Source organism: Pseudopipra pipra, chromosome 5 (assembly GCF_036250125.1).
Source record: "Pseudopipra pipra isolate bDixPip1 chromosome 5, bDixPip1.hap1, whole genome shotgun sequence".
In the NCBI taxonomy this organism is placed as follows: Eukaryota; Metazoa; Chordata; class Aves; order Passeriformes; family Pipridae; genus Pseudopipra; species Pseudopipra pipra.
The window spans coordinates 51,387,910-51,407,686 of NC_087553.1; the positions used below are offsets into that span (position 1 = coordinate 51,387,910).

General features: G+C 48.2%; 1 protein-coding gene and 2 long non-coding RNA genes across 3 annotated transcripts; all 3 read right to left on the reverse strand.

Annotated features, from left to right (window-relative positions):
* Positions 1-478: 478 nt before the first annotated feature.
* On the reverse strand, positions 479-2,037 carry LOC135414816 (uncharacterized). The gene is made up of 2 exons (XR_010430842.1): positions 1,789-2,037; positions 479-1,110 (listed from the first exon to the last, which is right to left on the reverse strand). It is a non-coding gene; the product is annotated as an uncharacterized LOC135414816 (long non-coding RNA).
* An 11,640-nt stretch (positions 2,038-13,677) lies between these two features.
* Positions 13,678-15,249, reverse strand: LOC135414819 (ankyrin repeat domain-containing protein 7-like). The gene is made up of 4 exons (XM_064656071.1): positions 14,893-15,249; positions 14,353-14,467; positions 13,941-14,114; positions 13,678-13,852 (listed from the first exon to the last, which is right to left on the reverse strand). The coding sequence occupies exons 1-4, from the start codon at positions 15,108-15,110 to the stop codon at positions 13,742-13,744; spliced, it is 618 nt and encodes a 205-aa protein (XP_064512141.1). The 5' UTR covers positions 15,111-15,249; the 3' UTR covers positions 13,678-13,741.
* Positions 15,250-18,005: 2,756 nt separating this feature from the next.
* On the reverse strand, positions 18,006-19,543 carry LOC135414820 (uncharacterized). The gene is made up of 3 exons (XR_010430845.1): positions 19,447-19,543; positions 18,341-19,319; positions 18,006-18,041 (listed from the first exon to the last, which is right to left on the reverse strand). It is a non-coding gene; the product is annotated as an uncharacterized LOC135414820 (long non-coding RNA).
* Positions 19,544-19,777: the final 234 nt, after the last annotated feature.

Below are 19,777 nucleotides of genomic sequence, written 5' to 3' on the forward strand. Positions count from 1 at the left end.
CTGGACAGCATACTGGGCCACATGAGCGGTGTGTGTTGTGCTGTCATTGGTCAGGTGGTCACATGTCCTCCAGAGGGTTTATAAGGAGGCATTTTTCTTTTAAATAAACAGATTTGACTGCTTGCCAACTAGCTGCCGGGTCGTGTCTTTTATATTATATTAATATACCACACCAGGACAATTCCCCAACTCCTTTGTCTTGTCCCTCTTGAAGAGCAGACACCTCACCCCCCAACCCCTTGTAACTGCCCGCCCTAGTTTGAAGCTGCTCACCTGCAGTCCTGCTGCAGTGTGACGAATTCTATGTACATTCCCTTTTTTAAGTTCAGCCACGCACCTCCACCAGGAGAGAAGGAGCTGCTGCTTCTGCCAATGCCGTGTCAGCTCTGGACTGCAAGCTTCTAAATATTAGAAGCTGGGGCTCTCGGCCTCAAACACGGCGCCATTTGTAGGAGGTCAATAACTAATCGATCCCAAGTTTGGGGGTGAAAACTGGAATCTTTATTGAACACGCATCTCACAATTTAAGGGTCTTGGGGGCAGGACATGTTTATGAGGAGGATGGATTATGCTAAGCTGGGGATGGATTATGCTAACTAGAGGATTACACAATTTTCTGCTACAGTCACACAATTGTTTAATATTTCCTGTAACAAGGATTACATGGGGGGGAGAGAACAAAGGGGTTTCTACGTAGTCTGATATCATCATCACAAAGTCTTTCCATATCTTGCTGCAGGAGCCAGGCCGATCAACATAGTTAAATATCAGTAGGTCTTGTGAAGAAGCATGCAGTCCTCAGGTGGTGGGCTTTCTTTCAGCCCCTGTTGGTCCATGGCCTGCTACATAATCCTTTTGTGCTGATATCCGAGTTTCAAACTGCTACAGATGACCTAAAGTCTTCGGCTTTACCACAGATGTCTGGGTGGTGTTCTGAGACCCAGACTTCTGTTCAGTCCCAAACTGTTGCCAAGATATCCCAGGCCAGCTGGATCCAGAAGTGGACTTGCAGCCAGATGTATGCTGACAGCGCTGCTTGTGACTGCAGATTTGCTTCTATGGCGCTCCCAAAAGAGCTCGATGTCGGCCTCTGCAAGTCTCTCATCAGCTCTGAAACATTCAGAAGCACACAGAGAGTCATCTTTGGCAGTAAGGCTTTTGCAAAGTTACCCTCCACGTCCTTGACTACTACTCGACTTCTAAAAGCCAGGGGCATTAAGAGTGTCCAAAACAAGCACATTCTTTGATCTGAGCTTGTTCAGAGGGCCTGTTTCTAAGAAATCACACTAAGTGCAAGGAGCAGCAAGTGTCACCTCCATAAGAACGCTGGCCTACTCTGGCCTTCTCAAGGAAAGCTCAAACCTCAGACCCGCTGCCAAAACAGAAGCCAAGAAAGAGCGTTCTTATTTTTGATGCACAGAATCCAACTCTGTTCTCCGAGAGGCCTCTCCTTATTCAAACAGTAAAGGGCACAAGATTCATCTTTTCTGTCACACACGGGATGAGGAGATTAGAGACTGGCAAAAAGACTGCCTGCTAGAACAACATCAACTTGAAAAGACACCAATAATGCCATAATGGCGCTACTGTGGTGTTACTGCTGGAACTCTTAAAGAGAAAGGAAGACAGGTCTGATGAAGGGAAGGGTCTTAAGGGACTTTCCCCACAAATATGCCGTGTTCTGCTTTCACACATCGTGCTGGCGAGACGTAAAAAAGGGATTTTAGAAGGGAAATGCACAAGGAAAAAGGAGTGTGTTATTACCAGTCCAAAAAAGCATGGACTTACCTTTCCAGTTTCTTGGCTAGGCTTTTTCTGGTTTTTGCTTCCACCAGCTAGAGCTCTTTGTACTTTTCCACTTCTGCCTGGGTGGATTCTTTTTGAAGAGGTCTGTCTTGTTGGGTGTTTTTTATCCTGTCCAATTGACTTTTGAGATCTCTACTTCTTTCTTCTGTTTTCTCGCTGAATCACTATGATGGCTGCGAGGACTTGAGCTCTTTCATGCTCAAGAATCAAGATCAGTCAATCTGTCGGGAGAGAGAACATTGCTGCATATGAAAGCTGGAGAAAACAAGAAGAAATGTGTGACCCTCCAGAGGATGAAACCCCTGTATGAAATTGTCAAGAAGTTCAGACCCAACGCGTTTCGAGTTTTACAGTTGTGTCTAAACATTTACTGTAGTTTTTCCCCTGTTTGTACCCTGAAATTGTTGTATGAAAAATGCCCTTGATTTCTGTATCCTTAGCTCCACCCTAGTCCCTCCCTTTCTTCTAGCAAATTCTACCCCTACCTTATATAAGCCCAAACCCACCTCCCTAAAGGAGCCATTTTTTACACCCTCATCCCGAGAGTGGCAAACCTGTTATTCCCACAGGGACCGCGTCCGTGGTCCACATGAAGATTTTTTGAAGATCCAGCAGATCCACTTGTAAGTTTAGCAGTGGCTGGGGGGAAAATTGACAAGATTCCTGGTGTTACTTTTACAGCAGACAGGGCAAAATAAGGCAAGGACATGACAGGCAACACAAGAGACTGCAATCCAGACAGAGACTTGAAAATTTCCAAGGGAACATAACAACGGAAGGGCTAGGTGCAAAGGAAGAAACCCATTTTTTCCACAATTGCTTATCCGTCAACAGCATTTCTAAAGCAAGTGGAAGACATTCTGGGGGCTACACACTGAACATCTTCAGGCAATCCACAAATGACTCCTGTGCTAAACAGCCCCCTGTAGACCTCTTCAACCCGAAGTCTCTGCTTTCCTTTTATGTCCAAACCAGTGATTTATTGGCACACTACTACTACACAGCACCAGGCACTGCAAAGCAGTAACTCTGGAGGAACAAATCCCCATAGAACAGGTGCATTTCCTCTTTGGACACCTGGCCTCAAATTCTACAGCATGTTTTATGCTACGTACGGCAAGCGCTGAACTGATATTTGCCGAAAACATACTGAATAATCTTTTCCTAAAGACAGATTATCTTTTGTCACTGATCTTCTTGCTTATTCCAAAAAAGACTGCACCACCTAAGATACCAAGACAAGCCATGAATCACAGAATCATAGCAAAAATCAGGAACCAACAGCAAAGAACGGGTATGGTGCGGTTTAGTGCTGAATGCCATCGGTGTACATGGGAGGGGAAGTGATGGCTGAAGCTTATACTTATCTTGTGGCTGTTTTGCTGTTTGTGCTTGAGATGAACTCTAGTGAAGGGCAACTTCAGCTTAAGCCAAGGGTTTCTTTGCGCTTGGTTTTTTCCAGGCAACAGCATAACATCGTACGCAACATTTTGGTAAGCAGGAAGTTTTCACATTCAAGTCTCAACTGGAAGGCTAGCAGAAAAAAAACCCCAAAAACCTACTTATCACAGGAACTTGATAAAAATGGCTCGAGAGCTGTCAAGAGCTAGAAATAGTCACCTTTTTCTTAAAAAACCCTCCTAACATAATGACACATTACCTCGTTGAAGGTCTCTAGCGATTTTTGCATCCCTCGATGGGATGCATTCCTGTCGTGCCTAGAATTATACAGAAAATACACAGTTAAGACGTAGTATTTACAGAGTTAAGAGGTCAGATTTCCGTGGATTAAGCCATCGTTTTACTCACACCCCTTCGAGGAAAAAAGCTTTAGAACTTGATATGGTAGTAGAGTTGGAAGCAAGTCCTGAGAAGACAAACTGTGTATAGTGAGAGTGAACTATCCTCAGCTCCTCTGTTGACAACAAACTAAAAGTCTCCAGAGGTTGCAGTCAAGGTCAGAGAGAACTTCAGGGGACTAAGTCCTACCAAAAAAAATGCAATAGGAAGGAGAAATGTTGGGATCGAAGCAAGCCCCCAAACTAAGAAACAAAACCCCTCCAGACATCAGTCACTGAAGGCTGGGGAAATGTCATACGTAGTTGTTCATCAGCTTCCTTGAGAGTACGCTCAAGGCTGTGAGACAGACGTGGCCTCAAAATGTATGGGTGCTGTTGCAGTCAGGACGCTGAGTGAGAACAGTACCACCATTCTCAGATCACGTGCATTCTTTTCTTGGAATCAACTCAACTGTTTTCCACAAGTAGATCTGGGAAGCAGTTGCTGCAAAGCGTTGAAGCAGCCTATATAGCGATTTGAACTACACATCTGCATAAATTAGCAACTGGATAAAACAATGAGCCATGAAATAACCTGTAGAAATATTTAATTTCTGTAACATCCTTGAGGGAAGCTAGGAAAGCAGTAAAGGTTTCTGTCTTGATACTGACAAAACTTTGAGATGCCCAGAGTTTTCTTCTGGAAAATCACAATGGAAGACTGTTGCTGCACAATTCAGTTTTAGGAAGCACTGGGTACTCTCACTGTCCTTCCCTTCACTATCTGTTTTCCCTGTTCTTTTTCAAAAATGACACAGCTGTCAACTCTTTTCTTTTCAAGTAGGGCAGCTTTTTTCCTTGAACAGGAATGGTTTCCTCCTCTGCCTTTTCCTTCTTTTAACATCTTGCTGCCATCTCTCTGTCCTTTCTTTCCCTCACTTGTTCCGTGCTCCCTGCCCCTCCTGGTCTTCTCCTTTTCTCCCTTTTGCATTGGGTCCCTGAAGTGTGCTTCCCTTCTAGTGCTTGCCTGCAGAACAGTCCCTGCAGATGGTACAGCACTAATTACCTCACGAGTTCTTTCCGTAATGCCTGTCCACGCCTCTGCCCTCAAAAACGTGTTCACAGCGGTACAGAAAAGTTCCTGTCTGTAACTGCCGCTGCTACGCATTACCTACGCTGCTTGGTCCCTTTTGGTGTTTTTCTCTTCAACCAGGTGCTGTATGTAGACACCTTGTTGAAATGGGTTCTTTCCAATGGAGGTGAGGGGACCAGTGAACTGAGATGGACTTCAAAGTGAACAAATGCTTCTCACATTCATCCAACAACTAAACACACTAACTCAACAGAGAAGCTTGGCCATGCCTCAGTCCCATGCTACGTGGCTGTCCCACTGATTACAGCTACTGGTGTGTGGTTTCCACGTCTCCTGGTACAATGCTCTGCATTCTGGAAGGGATGCGCTATCACACTGACTGCTGATTACAGGCATACTTGGACCAGTGCTATTGCAGAGGTTGCAGCATTGCTGCACAATTAGAAGGCCGTGAAGACCTCCCAAGGAGTAGGTAGTTCTGCTGTTTCATGTAGTAAGACGTAGCAGGAACTACAGGAACAAATGCCTCCTATCCATAGTAACATATTAAAGCAAGGTCCAGTGAAGAAACTGCTAGAACAAAGATCAATGATGAAGAAAATGGGGTCTCACAGATGTCTGCTGGCATTTGGCACTCATGGTGACATTAGCCACTTGAAATAGGTCACACATACCATACATGTAAATTTAGTGTAGAACTTAGGTGCGGGGTTTGTGCCCCACAGTGCTCTTTACCACAGTTTGTCTTGTAAAAGAAGGTAGTTACACAGCTCATTGCTTCGATTTCAATATTTTTTGGCCTTTGACCGCTCTGGAAAATTTGTACAAACCTGATGTCCTAAAATCTTTGGCTTTACCACAGATGTCTGGGTGGTGTTCTGAAACCCAGACTTCTGTTCAGTCCCAAACTGTTGCCAAGACATCCCAGGCCAGCTGGATCCAGAAGTGGACTTGCAGCCAGATGTATGCTGACAGCGCTTCTTGTGACTGCAGATTTGCTTCTATGGCGCTCCCAAAAGAGCTCGATGTCGGCCTCTGCAAGTCTCTCATCAGCTCTGAAACATTCAGAAGCACACAGTAAGGCTTTTGCAAAGTTACCCTCCACGTCCTTGACTACTACTCGACTTCTAAAAGCCAGGGGCATTAAGAGTGTCCAAAACAAGCACATCCTTTGATCTGAGCTTGTTCAGAGGGCCTGTTTCTAAGAAATCACACTAAGTGCAAGGAGCAGCAAGTGTCACCTCCATAAGAACGCTGGCCTACTCTGGCCTTCTCAAGGAAAGCTCAAACCTCAGACCCGCTGCCAAAACAGAAGCCAAGAAAGAGCGTTCTTATTTTTGATGCACAGAATCCAACTCTGTTCTCTGAGAGGCCTCTCCTTATTCAAACAGTAAAGGGCACAAGATTCATCTTTTCTGTCACACACGGGATGAGGAGATTAGAGACTGGCAAAAAGACTGCCTGCTAGAACAACATCAACTTGAAAAAGACACCAATAATGCCATAATGGCGCTACTGTGGTGTTACTGCTGGAACTCTTAAAGAGAAAGGAAGACAGGTCTGATGAAGGGAAGGGTCTTAAGGGACTTTCCCCACAAATATGCCATGTTCTGCTTTCACACATCATGCTGGCGAGACGTAAAAAAGGGATTTTAGAAGGAAAATGCACGAGGAAAAAGGAGTATGTTATTACCAGTCCAGAAAAGCATGGACTTACCTTTCCAGTTTCTTGGCTAGGCTTTTTCTGGTTTTTGCTTCCACCAGATAGAGCTCTTTGTACATTTCCACTTCTGCCTGGGTGGATTCTTTCTGAAAAGGTCTTTCTGGTTGGTCGCTTTTTATCCTTTGCAGTGCACCTTCAAGATCTCTAATTCTGTCTTCTAACTGTTTCTTCAGTGAGTCTAAATGACTGGTTCTGATTTGTTCTAATCTGTCCTGGGAGGCTGCCTGTGCCTGAAGGAGACAGTGCACCTTCAATCACCACAAGAAAAAGAGAACTCTCTCCAGCAGAAAATTGCCTGTACCCAATTTCAAGGCTTTACGAAGAGAGGCAGCTGTGCCTCCTCACTACCAGCAGCAATGAAAGCAGAACCCTGGAGCTACTATTATACAAAGCTACTAATGAAAGGACACTCTCTCTGTAGGACAGGGCATATGGAAAAGGATTCCTCAAAGACAACAGGAGGATCTCCCACCTCCACAACTTCAGTGACTCCTTTTCTGAGCACTTTCCCCCCCTACAAGGACAAAGCAGCACCTGTAGGTCTGGCCATGACAGCTGGCAGTTGCAAAACCCATTGAAGGATGAGCAGCGAGAACCAGGCCAGCGGACAGAGATACCCCCCAAGCACTGCAAAGTGGGAATCTGCCTTGGGCAGGCTTTTGATTCAGGGACCTGCCGGCACATCACACACCTGTGACAGCCCTCCTGCCCAACCATATTGCCTTCTCCCACTGCCTTCAGGAAAGGCAGAAGCTAACACACAGAATACAGGAGCAAAAGAAAAATACCAAAACCGATGGCCACAGCAGAAGTTTACGTAGCGCCTGTGGACACTGGTGAGAAATTCACTTACTTGCAAAAACTCATTGACTTCTCGGAGTTTTTGTCTGATTTCGTGGTCAGCTCGTTCTTCCGCCTCTCTTTTACATTGTTCTAGTTGGGTGCGATTCACCATGTTAGTCTCCAAATGGTGCTGGACTTTTGCCAGCTCTTCTTGCAGCTGGCATTTGTCCATCTCCAGGTTTTCGCACTTCCCACGCAGGGTAGACAGCTCTTGTTGCAAAGTCTGATTTTTGGCTTCCAACTGCGTGCACTTTTTACTTTCCCCGTCCAGCTGCTGGGAAAGTTCAGCAACCTGCAGACAGAAAGAAGAAAAGAGGAACTCAGCGTGATGTAAAGGCAGTGAATTCTGTGGAAACCCCAAAAGGGGGTGGCCAGGGAGACTATATTCATCATCTGCTGGCTCGGGACTAGAAACAAAGTGCAACCAGGCTCTTCTTTTCCAGCCAGAAGAGCTTTCACCTCATTTGTCTCAGCATTCCTCAGGTTCCCATCCTTTTTGAGTTCCTCATGCAAAAATGCTACAAGCTTCCGGACTCAAAAGGAATCACTGCAAAGGCAGTAAGTGATTCTACAGTGATGCCTTCCAAACCCAAGTGTAGCTCTGAAAGATGGCCACTTTAGCAAGGAATCTGAGTAAGGAGCGGAGAAGGAAATAAAAGGTTACATGCCACTACTGCACAGGCAGAGCAGCCTCAAAACCACTGCTGGGAACAGTCCTTCTGAGTCCCTGTGACAAGATGGGCTGAAAGAGCTCCCGTGAGCAATAAGTTACAGATTTTCCCCTGGGAGGCACCTGTCCTTGTTGTGCCCTGGGCAGCAACAACACTGTGGAGAAAAGCAAAACGTCAAGTGCCTCCTGCTCAGCTCACGCCTGAGACAGGGCTCAGGGGCTGATTGTGCCCTGCGAGTGACAGCGGTGTTCCTCCCCTCTCTTCCCGGGCAGGAATTCATCTGTCAGACCCAGATGACGCTGTCACAGCCTCCCTCAAGCTGCAGCCAGGCCTGAGCTGGGCCCCACTGCTCTCAGCCCACGGACGTGATGTCCTGCAAGGATGGCAGACCTGCCCATCCCTAAGGCCCAGCCAGGGGATCTGCACTCTTGGCTGACCCCGCTTACTGTCAGCAGACCTGTTCTGCTCTTCTTGCTGAGGGCCTGTGGGAGGGCTCCCTGGCCGGTGAGGTCATGCACCCTGCCAGGCTGGCTGCCACTCTTGGCTTGCCCTTCCTCTGCAAGACAGCCTGGCCTCCATGAGCCCTTACACCTACTGCTTTGCCCTTACAGTTGCGTCTTTACCCATAATGATAACTACCTCCGTATTAGTTATAGTCATCTACTACTGTAACAGCAGAAGGAACATTAAGAAAAGCCCATCACATCCAAAATGCAGCCAAGGAAAAAAAAATCATCAACATGACAAGAAATATACGGAAAGCATCTCCCACGTTTCAAAAGAAGTAACATCACAACCAAAAAACCCCACCCAAAGCGCAGCTCACCTCTGTTCGTAATCTATCCACTTCCTTGACCTTTTCAGAATATCTGTTCTTCATTTCTTCCAGCTGGGACTGGGTTTCTTTCTCTTCATTAGCCCTGAGTTTCCTCCTATCTACCCTCAGAAGCTTTTCCAACCTGCACAGCAAATTAGTTGCAAAACCCATGAAACACAGGAAGAACCAGCCTTTTGCCCACAGTCTCACATAAGCAGCACAGACATCAGAGAAGCATAGAATGGCTTGGCTTGGCAGGGACCTTAAAGATCATCTCGTTCCAAGCCTCCTGCTGTGGGCCGGGACACCTTCCACGAGACCAGGTTGTTCAGAGCTCCATCCAACCTGGCCTTGAACACTTCCAGGGATGGGGCATCCACAGCTTCTCTGGGCAACCTGTTGCAGTTCCTCACCACCCTCACAGCAACCAATTTCTTCCTAGTATCAAACCTAAACCTACTGTCTTTCCGTTTGAAGACATTCCCCCCCCTTGTCCTCTCACTACATGCTCTTTTAAATGCACTCTTTTCATCCTTGTGGTAGGTTCCCTTCACGTACTGAAAGGCCACAATTAGGTCACCCCAAAGCCTTCTCTTTTCCAGGCTGAAGTATTGCAATTGTCCCAGCCTTTCCTCATAGGAGAGGTGCTCCATCTTTCTAACCACCTTGGTGGCCTCCTCTGGACTCACTCCAACAGGTGGAGGTCCTTGCTTTGCTGAGGACCCCAGAGCTGGATGCAGCACTCCAGGTGGGGTCTCAGCGACGTCCCTCAGGACATCAGTCCTGTGCTGGTGCTTCAGATCACCTCCCTGTCATCCATGTGCCTTGACATAGCTTCTAGAAGGATCTTTTCCGTGACCTTCCCAGGCACAGAGGGGAGGCAGACAGGTTGGCAGTTACCAGGGCCCTCCTTCCTACCCATTTCAAAGATGGGTACAGTGGGTTTCCCTTTTTCCCGTCACCTGGGACTTCACCCGACTGCCACGACTTTTCAAATATCAAGGAGAGTGTCTTGGCAACTACATCAGACCCCGTTGGCCAATGTAGGGCAAGCAATAATGCTGGTGAGATGTAGACAATGCATTTAGAAGGAAAATGCATGAAGAAAAAGGAGTCTCTTATTACCACTCCAAAAAAGCATGGACTTACCTTTCCAGTTTCTTGTCTAGGCATCTTCTAGTTTTCAATTCCTCCAGGTACAGGTCTTTGTACATTTCCATTTCTCCCCGCGTTGCTTCTTTACGAGAAGCACTCTCTTGTTGGGATTTTTTTACCCTGTCCAGTTCACTTTCGAGATCTCTAATTCTTTCTTCTAACTGGATTCTCACTGAATCGCAATGGCTGTCTCCGTTTTGTTCTAATCGAGCCTGGGAGGCTGCCTGTGCCTGAAGGAGACAGTGCACCTTCAACCACCACAAGAAAAAGAGAACTCTCTCCAGCAGAAAATTGCATGCATCCAGTTTCAAGGGCCCAGCCTTACTCAGAGAGGCAGCTGTGCCTCCTCACTACCAGCAGCAACCAAGGCAGAACCCAGGAGCTACCACGGCAAATAATTCTTTTCATTGGGAAAGAAGCCCAAATCAGCACTCTTATTCAAAGCTCCTAATGAAGAGACACTGTCTCTGTAGGACAGGGTATATCGAAAAGGATTCCTCAAAGACAATAAGAGCATCCCCCACCTCCACCCCCTCACCCCCACCCCTGGAATTTAAGTGACTCCTTTTCTGAGCACCTTCCCCCCCTACAAGGACAAAGCAGCACCTGTAGGTCTGGCCATGACAGCTGGCAGTTGCAAAACCCATTGAAGGATGAGCAGCGAGAACCAGGCCAGCGGACAGAGATACCCCCCAAGCACTGCAAAGTGGGAATCTGCCTTGGGCAGGCTTTTCATTCAGGGACCTGCCGGCACATCACACACCCGTGACAGCCCTCCTGCCCAACCATATTGCCTTCTCCCACCGCCTTCAGGAAAGGCAGAAGCTAACACACAGAATACAGGAGCAAAAGAAAAATACCAAAACCGATGGCCACAACAGAAGTTTACGTAGCGCCTGTGGACACTGGTGAGAAATTCACTTACTTGCAGAACGAGACTGACGTCTTGTGGCTTTTGACTTATTTCCTGGTCAGCTCGTTCTTCCACCTCTCTTTTACATTGTGCTGTTTGGCTGCCATCCAGCACGAAAGTCTCCAAATAATGATGGACTTTTGTCACTTCTTCTTGCAGCTGGCATTTGCTCTCCTCCAGTTTTTCATACTTCCCACGCAGAGTGGACAGCTCTTCTTGCAAAGTCTGGTTTTGGTCCTCTAGCTGCATGCCTGTTTTAGGCTCCATGTCCAGCTGCTGGGAAAGTTCACCAACCTGTACACAGAAAAAAAAAAAAGAAAAGGAAACTCAGCGTGATCTAAAGGCAGTGAATTCTGGGAAAACCTCTAAAGAGGGTGGCCATCATAACTGCATTTATCATCTGCTGGAAGCGAGCATAGAAAACACTTGAAAGATTCCCTGTCAGAAAGAAGAAACTTTACAACTACTTAAAAATTTGTGAGACGCTTCTGGGAGCAATACTTCTGGGTCCCTTGGAGCTCATGGTGAAACTCATAATTTATAATCTAAGAATTGCTCTAGTGTCCAGCACAGCAAATACCCTCAGGGCTTTTGTAGCAGCTGGGGAAAGGACCAGGCTGCTTTCTGAGCAGCCTCTACTGAGGAGAAGGCAGAAACTGAGCTCCCCTAGGCTCTCCAGGAAAACTTCATCTTACAGTTTCCCCACAGAAATAGGCAACTAGGCTCAAGAGTCACAAAAAGGGAAATTTATGACCAGCTTACTGAGGCAGAGGCTTGCAGGTCTCTCTGAAGGGCTTCAATCCTATGGCTTTGTTGCTGGACAGTGGCTTCCACTCGGGTCTTTTGAATTTCAAGGCTTAAAAACAAATACGGGTCTTATTACCAGAAAATCCAGTTCCAGACAAACTGTGCTAAGTAACAGAATCCACAGCAGAAGTGTCCTTCAAAATCCAACTGACTGTCCCGTTGTTTCCACCCAATCCCCCAAAGCGACAGACACCTCGCTTCACTGGGTTACTCTCTTACTGTTGCACGTGTTCTTCCAGTTGTTTTAGAGTGGTATTAGTCTCGGAAGATGGCAACAGGAGGTCCTGCAGTTTTGGGGAAGAAGTTATTGCTTCTCTTTCTTTATCATCCAAGGCAGTCTTCAAGTCACGAACGCAGTGCTCAGACTGAAGATGCTTTTCTTCCTCCTCCCGCAGCTGTAAAATCACGGTAAGAATCCACAGTTGTCAGGTGAGCTTTTACATAGAGGAGCCAGCTGCTGCTGAAGAACTCAGGTGCTGCACGTATGTGTGCATACCCTCTGCCCAAAGAACTGGAATCAATTCAAGTACCTTCAAAGCTTCACTTCTACTACCCAATGAACACAAGCTCTATTCCTTTGTCCTCTTTTACAGCAGCCTCTCCCACCCCTCCACTGCTTTCCTACAGCACGGTTCTAAGCACTGACACTGCCCCTCGGACCATTTTTGTGACCTGTGACGCTTCTTGTGTTCCCTTGCTTGCTACTCCAGGAAAAGATGAGTGAAATAATTCATCTTCCTAAAGGAAGGCATCTCACAAGTGTCAGAGGTGCAGTGCTCTGGCACATGTGCTCTGGAGCCCAGGATTGCACAGGGGGAGCATGGGGAGTTTTCTTAAGTGGGAATGACCCCGACTGTAGCACAGAGAGAGGTGCCCAGCAGCCCCTAAGCAGGAAGCAGTGGATGCCTGAGGAGAGGTGGCTCTGCTTCAGTGTGGTGGGGCCAGGAAGGATGGCATCACTGACAAGCTAATGACCACCATTTCAGCAAAGGCAGCCAGGTGAACTGCTCCACAGACCTGCCCTGGAGTCGAGAATCACGCCAGGGGTGTGTGGGGAGTCTTCTTAAACCAGGAAAATCTTGAATGTAGCAGAGAGAGAGGAACCCCAGTCCCCCTGGCCGGTCACGGGTGAAACCCTAAGGAGAGGCAGCTCTGCCTCAGCATGGCGGGTTGTGGGGCAGGGGGCCGGAGGGACAGAGGCAGATCAAAGCCCGATGTAACTGCCGCTTCCTCAGGTCTCTGTCATACTGGGTCCCAGAATACTCTTTTGTCCATTTTCATGATGTATAGGAAGCAACAGGCACCGCCAGGTTTATCCCTGTAGGGACAGGCTTTCCATACCTCCGTGTCAGCCCTGTCCAACTCCTCCTGCAAGCGCAGATTATCTTCCTCCAGGTGAGCCTCATGGGTTCCAGTAACCACAAAAGCAGTCCTAAAGCATCCAAGATTTAATGTGAAACATGTCTGATCCCGCATCATTTTTCCCCTGCTGTTTCCCAAAAGAGCTCTTCCCCCCTTTCCTACAAGCTCCGTGAAAGCGAAGCCAAGTACATGGAAGCATTGGAGAATTTATCTTAGAAGGGGCCTCCCTAAAGCAGCCTCAACTACGAGGTCAGGCCATGCTGTTCAGGGCTCCTTGCACTGCTCTTCCAAGTCCCCACAGATGCGGCTGCACAAACTCCCGGGGCAAGCCGTTCGACCGCCTGACCATCTACATGGCAGGAAGTTTTCTCCTTATGTGCGGTTGGAGCCCCTCGTGTCCCCTCGGACACTGTTGCTTCTCTTTCTCCCAACGCTTCCCTTCAGAGCACTTAACGCACCAACTATGCCTTGGCTTAAACCTCCCTCGCCTGCAGAGCAGCCATGCTGCTGAGCTAGTGGCAAGCTTCCCGATGGCTCTGGGTCTGTGTGGGGAGAGGGCACCACAGACAACGCTTTCTTGCAGACCTCAGCGGGCAAAGTACGAGAGCCCCTAAGGTACGAGAGCAGCCAAGTGCAGACCTGCATTTACCAGTCACACAGGGAACTGCTTCCACGTGGCTCCTCCTTCTTTTTCTAAGCTCATTGCCACGCCCCTCGTCTCGGTCTTGCTTGCAGGCTACCGAGAAGACCCCTGTGCTGTTTTGACAAACCCCTTACCTTTCACACTGGGCTTGAGCATGCCTGTCAGCTGCTTTTTCCAGAAGGCACTCCAGAATCTCCTCATGCTGTAGGAGGGCTGCAAGTTTTAAGGGAGTAAATCCCATCTAAAAGGACAAATAATCCCCATTAGAAAGACACAGACAAGCTCTGCAGCTGTTTGAAAGAGCAGCTTTACCCACGTGCCAGGGTTACCTGGTTCTGAGCATCACTATTGGCATTATGCTCGAGTAACAGCCCTGCTACAGCTGTATTTTTAGATAGGACAGCCAGGTGAAGGGCAGTGTTGCCGCCAGCGTCTGCCAGATTCGGGTCGGCACCGTGTTCCAGCAGAATAGCAACACATTCTTCCTGCTCCTGCTGTACTGCCTGGGAACAACACACAAAAAGGGAAAGACTTCCAACTTTTACATCCCCCTCTGTCACAACTTCCTCAGCTCCTGAACGCTATCATAGAAGACCATCTTCAAAGATTAGCTAACAGAGGCCTATGCCATGCCAATTGCAATATGCATGTTTCTATGGCCCAAGGAATCCTGCCAGACACCTCCCCTTTAACACACCATCACTAATCCCCACCTACAAGATCCTAAGGCATTCCACACACCTTCATCAGTGCCGTTCTCTTCAAGTTGTCAGCGAGATTCGGCTGGCTGTTCTTTCTTAGCAGATATCTAAGGACATCTGCATGGCCATTTGCCGAAGCGAGATGCAGAGGTGTCCTAAAAATTAAACATACGCTCTTAACCTAGACAGACAGAGGATGAGCCAAAGCCGTGTCTCTACCCAGCACCCTGGGGACCCTGCCCGGACTCTGCTCCTCCCCCTTGCTGCTCTCTGCTGCTGCTGCTGCTGCAATCCCGCGCTGATTAGCCAGAGGGCAGAAGAGAAGAGGGGAGGGCTGAGCAGCTGCAGAACAGCCCTGCAGAGAGACTCGGGCAAAGCGGCAGGTCGGCAACACGCGTTTCCAACAGCGCTGGAGCCCGGCCGGCAGCTACAAGCAGTGAAGAGCTCAAGAGTTCACTCTCCCAGCTGACAGGGCAAATCTCACTTTTCAAGCCTTGTCCTTAACAGAGGGCTGCCGAGGACTACTGCAGCTTGGCTCAGGAGCAGCCAAGGTGTGCCATCAGCATCCCATAGAACTCACCGCATCTCCTGGTCTCGCCTGTCGATGCCGACTACCTTCACATACCAGCGCCAGCGCCTCAGCCAGGCCAGGTCGCCGCGGGCGGCCGCGCGGTGCAGCCTGCCCAGCCCCTCCTCCCTGAGCTCGGAGGCGCTGGTGGAGCTGGTGGCAGCCCAGGGCTGCCCACTGGTGGTGCTGGATGGTGACTGCCGTCGCTTCTTGCTGAGAAGCCACGGCATGGCCCTGCTTGGAGCTACCAGCAGCAGGAAGTGCAAGAAGCCCCCTTGCGGAGGGGCTGCCGGGTGCCAAGCAGGGATGAGGAATGGGACGAGGGCGAGGTTAAGGGTGAGGGTGACAAAGGGGACGAGGGCGAGGTTAAGGGTGAGGGTGACAAAGGGGACGAGGGCGAGGTTAAGGGTGAGGGTGACAAAGGGGACGAGGATGAGAAGAAGGATGGGCACAGGGTATAAAGCACAAGGCAGACGAGGTCGCCCTGTGCAGCGTTCGTAGCCTGCAGCTACCAAGACGGCGATACAGGCGCGAAATGCTCCCACAGCGGGATGTGCTACTGCTCCTCGAGAGGCTACAGCAGCTCTGAGCGCCGGCTCCGGGCACCAACAAAGCTGTGCTCGACTGGTGCCTGTGGTGTCACAATGGCAGGTGGAGCGCTCAGCACGTCACCGTGGGGTGTGGCAGAGGCCACGGTGCAGGGTGAGGCCGGGCGGGACATGGCAGGGTGGGGCAGGAGTGAGGGCGGCCTTGCTGGGCCTTGTGGAAGGAGGTGGCCTGGGCCTTGTGAGTGTGGCTGGCGGGAGTGGGCACTGCCCCGCCTCAGGGCACCCCGGGGCAGGCTGCGGTAGGCGCTGGAGCAGCTCCCGCATCACCCGCTCTGGGTTTTTGCTTCAGCCTGTGGCCGGGCTGCCTCTGGACGCACTTCCATGAAATGAGGCTCAGGATGAAGTGGGATCCCAGCCCGAGCAGGTGGGGGCCACCACAGCTCTCAAGAAATGCCCACTGAGTGCTCCAAGCCTGCCATGCCAGAAATCCAGGATGTAGGGACGTGTCCCGAGAATAGGGAGGGAAGCATTCTGGGAACTGAAGTCCCTGGACAGCATACTGGGCCACATGAGCGGTGTGTGTTGTGCTGTCATTTTTCAGGTGGTCACATGTCCTCCAGAGGGTTTATAAGGAGGCATTTTTCTTTTAAATAAACAGATTTGACTGCTTGCCAACTAGCTGCCGGGTCGTGTCTTTTATATTATATTAATATACCACACCAGGACAATTCCCCACCTCCTTTGTCTTGTCCCTCTTGAAGAGCAGACACCTCACCCCCCAACCCCTCGTAACTGCCCGCCCTAGTTTGAAGCTGCTCACCTGCAGTCCTGCTGCAGTGTGACGAATTCTATGTACATTCCCTTTTTTAAGTTCAGCCACGCACCTCCACCAGGAGAGAAGGAGCTGCTGCTTCTGCCAATGCCGTGTCAGCTCTGGACTGCAAGCTTCTAAATATTAGAAGCTGGGGCTCTCGGCCTCAAACACGGCGCCATTTGTAGGAGGTCAATAACTAATTGATCCCAAGTTTGGGGGTGAAAACTGGAATCTTTATTGAACTCGCAACTCACAATTTAAGGGTCTTGGGGGCAGGACATGTTTATGAGGAGGATGGATTATGCTAAGCTGGGGATGGATTATGCTAACTAGAGGATTACACAATTTTCTGCTACAGTCACACAATTGTTTAATATTTCCTGTAACAAGGATTACATGGGGGGGAGAGAACAAAGGGAGAGAACTACGTAGTCTGATATCATCATCACAAAGTCTTTCCATATCTTGCTGCAGGAGCCAGGCCGATCAACATAGTTAAATATCAGTAGGTCTTGTGAAGAAGCATGCAGTCCTCAGGTGGTGGGCTTTCTTTCAGCCCCTGTTGGTCCATGGCCTGCTACATAATCCTTTTGTGCTGATATCCGAGTTTCAAACTGCTACAGATGACCTAAAGTCTTCGGCTATACCACAGATGTCTGGGTGGTGTTCTGAGACCCAGACTTCTGTTCAGTCCCAAACTGTTGCCAAGATATCCCAGGCCAGCTGGATCCAGAAGTGGACTTGCAGCCAGATGTATGCTGACAGCGCTGCTTGTGACTGCAGATTTGCTTCTATGGCGCTCCCAAAAGAGCTCGATGTCGGCCTCTGCAAGTCTCTCATCAGCTCTGAAACATTCAGAAGCACACAGAGAGTCATCTTTGGCAGTAAGGCTTTTGCAAAGTTACCCTCCACGTCCTTGACTACTACTCGACTTCTAAAAGCCAGGGGCATTAAGAGTGTCCAAAACAAGCACATCCTTTGATCTGAGCTTGTTCAGAGAGCCTGTTTCTAAGAAATCACACTAAGTGCAAGGAGCAGCAAGTGTCACCTCCATAAGAACGCTGGCCTACTCTGGCCTTCTCAAGGAAAGCTCAAACCTCAGACCCGCTGCCAAAACAGAAGCCAAGAAAGAGCGTTCTTATTTTTGATGCACAGAATCCAACTCTGTTCTCCGAGAGGCCTCTCCTTATTCAAACAGTAAAGGGCACAAGATTCATCTTTTCTGTCACACACGGGATGAGGAGATTAGAGACTGGCAAAAAGACTGCCTGCTAGAACAACATCAACTTGAAAAAGACACCAATAATGCCATAATGGCGCTACTGTGGTGTTACTGCTGGAACTCTTAAAGAGAAAGGAGAAGACAGGTCTGATGAAGGGAAGGGTCTTAAGGGACTTTCCCCACAAATATGCCGTGTTCTGCTTTCACACATCGTGCTGGCGAGACGTAAAAAAGGGATTTTAGAAGGAAAATGCACGAGGAAAAAGGAGTCTGTTATTACCAGTCCAAAAAAGTATGGACTTACCTTTCCAGTTTCTTGGCTAGGCTTTTTATGGTTTTCGCTTCCACCAGATAGAGCTCTTTGTACATTTCCACTTCTGCCTGGGTGGATTCTTTTTGAAGAGGTCTGTCTTGTTGGGTGTTTTTTATCCTGTCCATTTGACTTTTGAGATCTCTACTTCTTTCTACTGTTTTCTCGCTGAATCACTATGATGGCTCCGAGGACTTGAGCTCTTTCATGCTCAAGAATCAAGATCAGTCAATCTGTCGGGAGTGAGGACATTGCTGCATATGAAAGCTGGAGAAAACAAGAAGAAATGTGTGACCCTCCAGAGGATGAAACCCCTGTATGAAATTGTCAAGAAGTTCAGACCCAATGCGTTTCGAGTTTTACAGTTGTGTCTAAACATTTATTGTAGTTTTTCCCTTGTTTGTACCCTGAAATTGTTGTATGAAAAATGCCCTTGATTTCTGTATCCTTAGCTCCACCCTAGTCCCTCCCTTTCTTCTAGCAAATTCTACCCCTACCTTATATAAGCCCAAACCCACCTCCCTAAATGAGCCATTTTTTACACCCTCATCCCGAGAGTGGCAAACCTGTTATTCCCACAGTGACCGCGTCCGTGGTCCACATGAAGATTTTTTGAAGATCCAGCAGATCCACTTGTAAGTTTAGCAGTGGCTGGGGGGAAAATTGACAAGATTCCTGGTGTTACTTTTACAGCAGACAGGGCAAAATAAGGCAAGGACATGACAGGCAACACAAGAGACTGCAATCTAGACAGAGACTTTAAAATTTCCAAGGGAACATAACAACGGAAGGGCTAGGTGCAAAGGAAGAAACCCATTTTTTCCACAATTGCTTATCCGTCAACAGCATTTCTAAAGCAAGTGGAAGACATTCTGGGGGCTACACACTGAACACCTTCAGGCAATCCACAAATGACTCCTGTGCTAAACAGCCCCCTGTAGACCTCTTCAACCCGAAGTCTCTGCTTTCCTTTTATGTCCAAACCAGTGATTTATTGGCACACTACTACTACACAGCACCAGGCACTGCAAAGCAGTAACTCTGGAGGAACAAATCCCCATGGAACAGGTGCATTTCCTCTTTGGACACCTGGCCTCAAATTCTACAGCATGTTTTATGCTACGTACGGCAAGCACTGAACTGATATTTGCCGAAAAAATACTGAATAATCTTTTCCTAAAGACAGATTATCTTTTGTCACTGATCTTCTTGCTTATTCCAAAAAAGACTGCACCACCTAAGCTACCAAGACAAGCCATGAATCACAGAATCATAGCAAAAATCAGGAACCAACAGCAAAGAACGGGTATGGTGCGGTTTAGTGCTGAATGCCATCGGTGTACATGGGAGGGGAAGTGATGGCTGAAGCTTATACTTATCTTGTGGCTGTTTTGCTGTTTGTGCTTGAGATGAACTCTAGTGAAGGGCAACTTCAGCTTAAGCCAAGGGTTTCTTTGCGCTTGGTTTTTTCCAGGCAACAGCATAACATTGTACGCAACATTTTGGTAAGCAGGAAGTTTTCACATTCAAGTCTCAACTGGAAGGCTAGCAGAAAAAAAAAACCAAAAACCTACTTATCACAGGAACTTGATAAAAATGGCTCGAGAGCTGTCAAGAGCTAGAAATAGTCACCTTTTTCTTAAAAAACCCTCCTAACATAATGACACATTACCTCGTTGAAGGTCTCTAGCGATTTTTGCATCCCTCGATGGGATGCATTCCTGTCGTGCCTAGAATTATACAGAAAATACACAGTTAAGACGTAGTATTTACAGAGTTAAGAGGTAAGATTTCAGTGGATTAAGCCATCATTTTACTCACACCCCTTCGAGGAAAAAAACTTTAGAACTTGATATGGTAGTAGAGTTGGAAGCAAGTCCTGAGAAGACAAACTGTGTATAGTGAGAGTGAACTATCCTCAGCTCCTCTGTTGACAACAAACTAAAAGTCTCCAGAGGTTGCAGTCAAGGTCAGAGAGAACTTCAGGGGACTAAGTCCTACCA

What these genes read in the sequence shown, in the direction of transcription:
- LOC135414819 (XM_064656071.1), bottom strand. Translation starts at nt 15,110, where the DNA reads ATGCCGTGGCTTCTCAGCAAGAAGCGACGGCAGTCACCATCCAGCACC. An exon ending in AGAGAACGGCACTGATGAAG is followed by an intron (nt 14,115 to 14,352) that starts GTGTGTGGAATG and finishes TGTTGTTCCCAG; the next exon opens with GCAGTACAGCAGGAGCAGGA. An exon ending in ATAGTGATGCTCAGAACCAG is followed by an intron (nt 13,853 to 13,940) that starts GTAACCCTGGCA and finishes TTGTCCTTTTAG; the next exon opens with ATGGGATTTACTCCCTTAAA.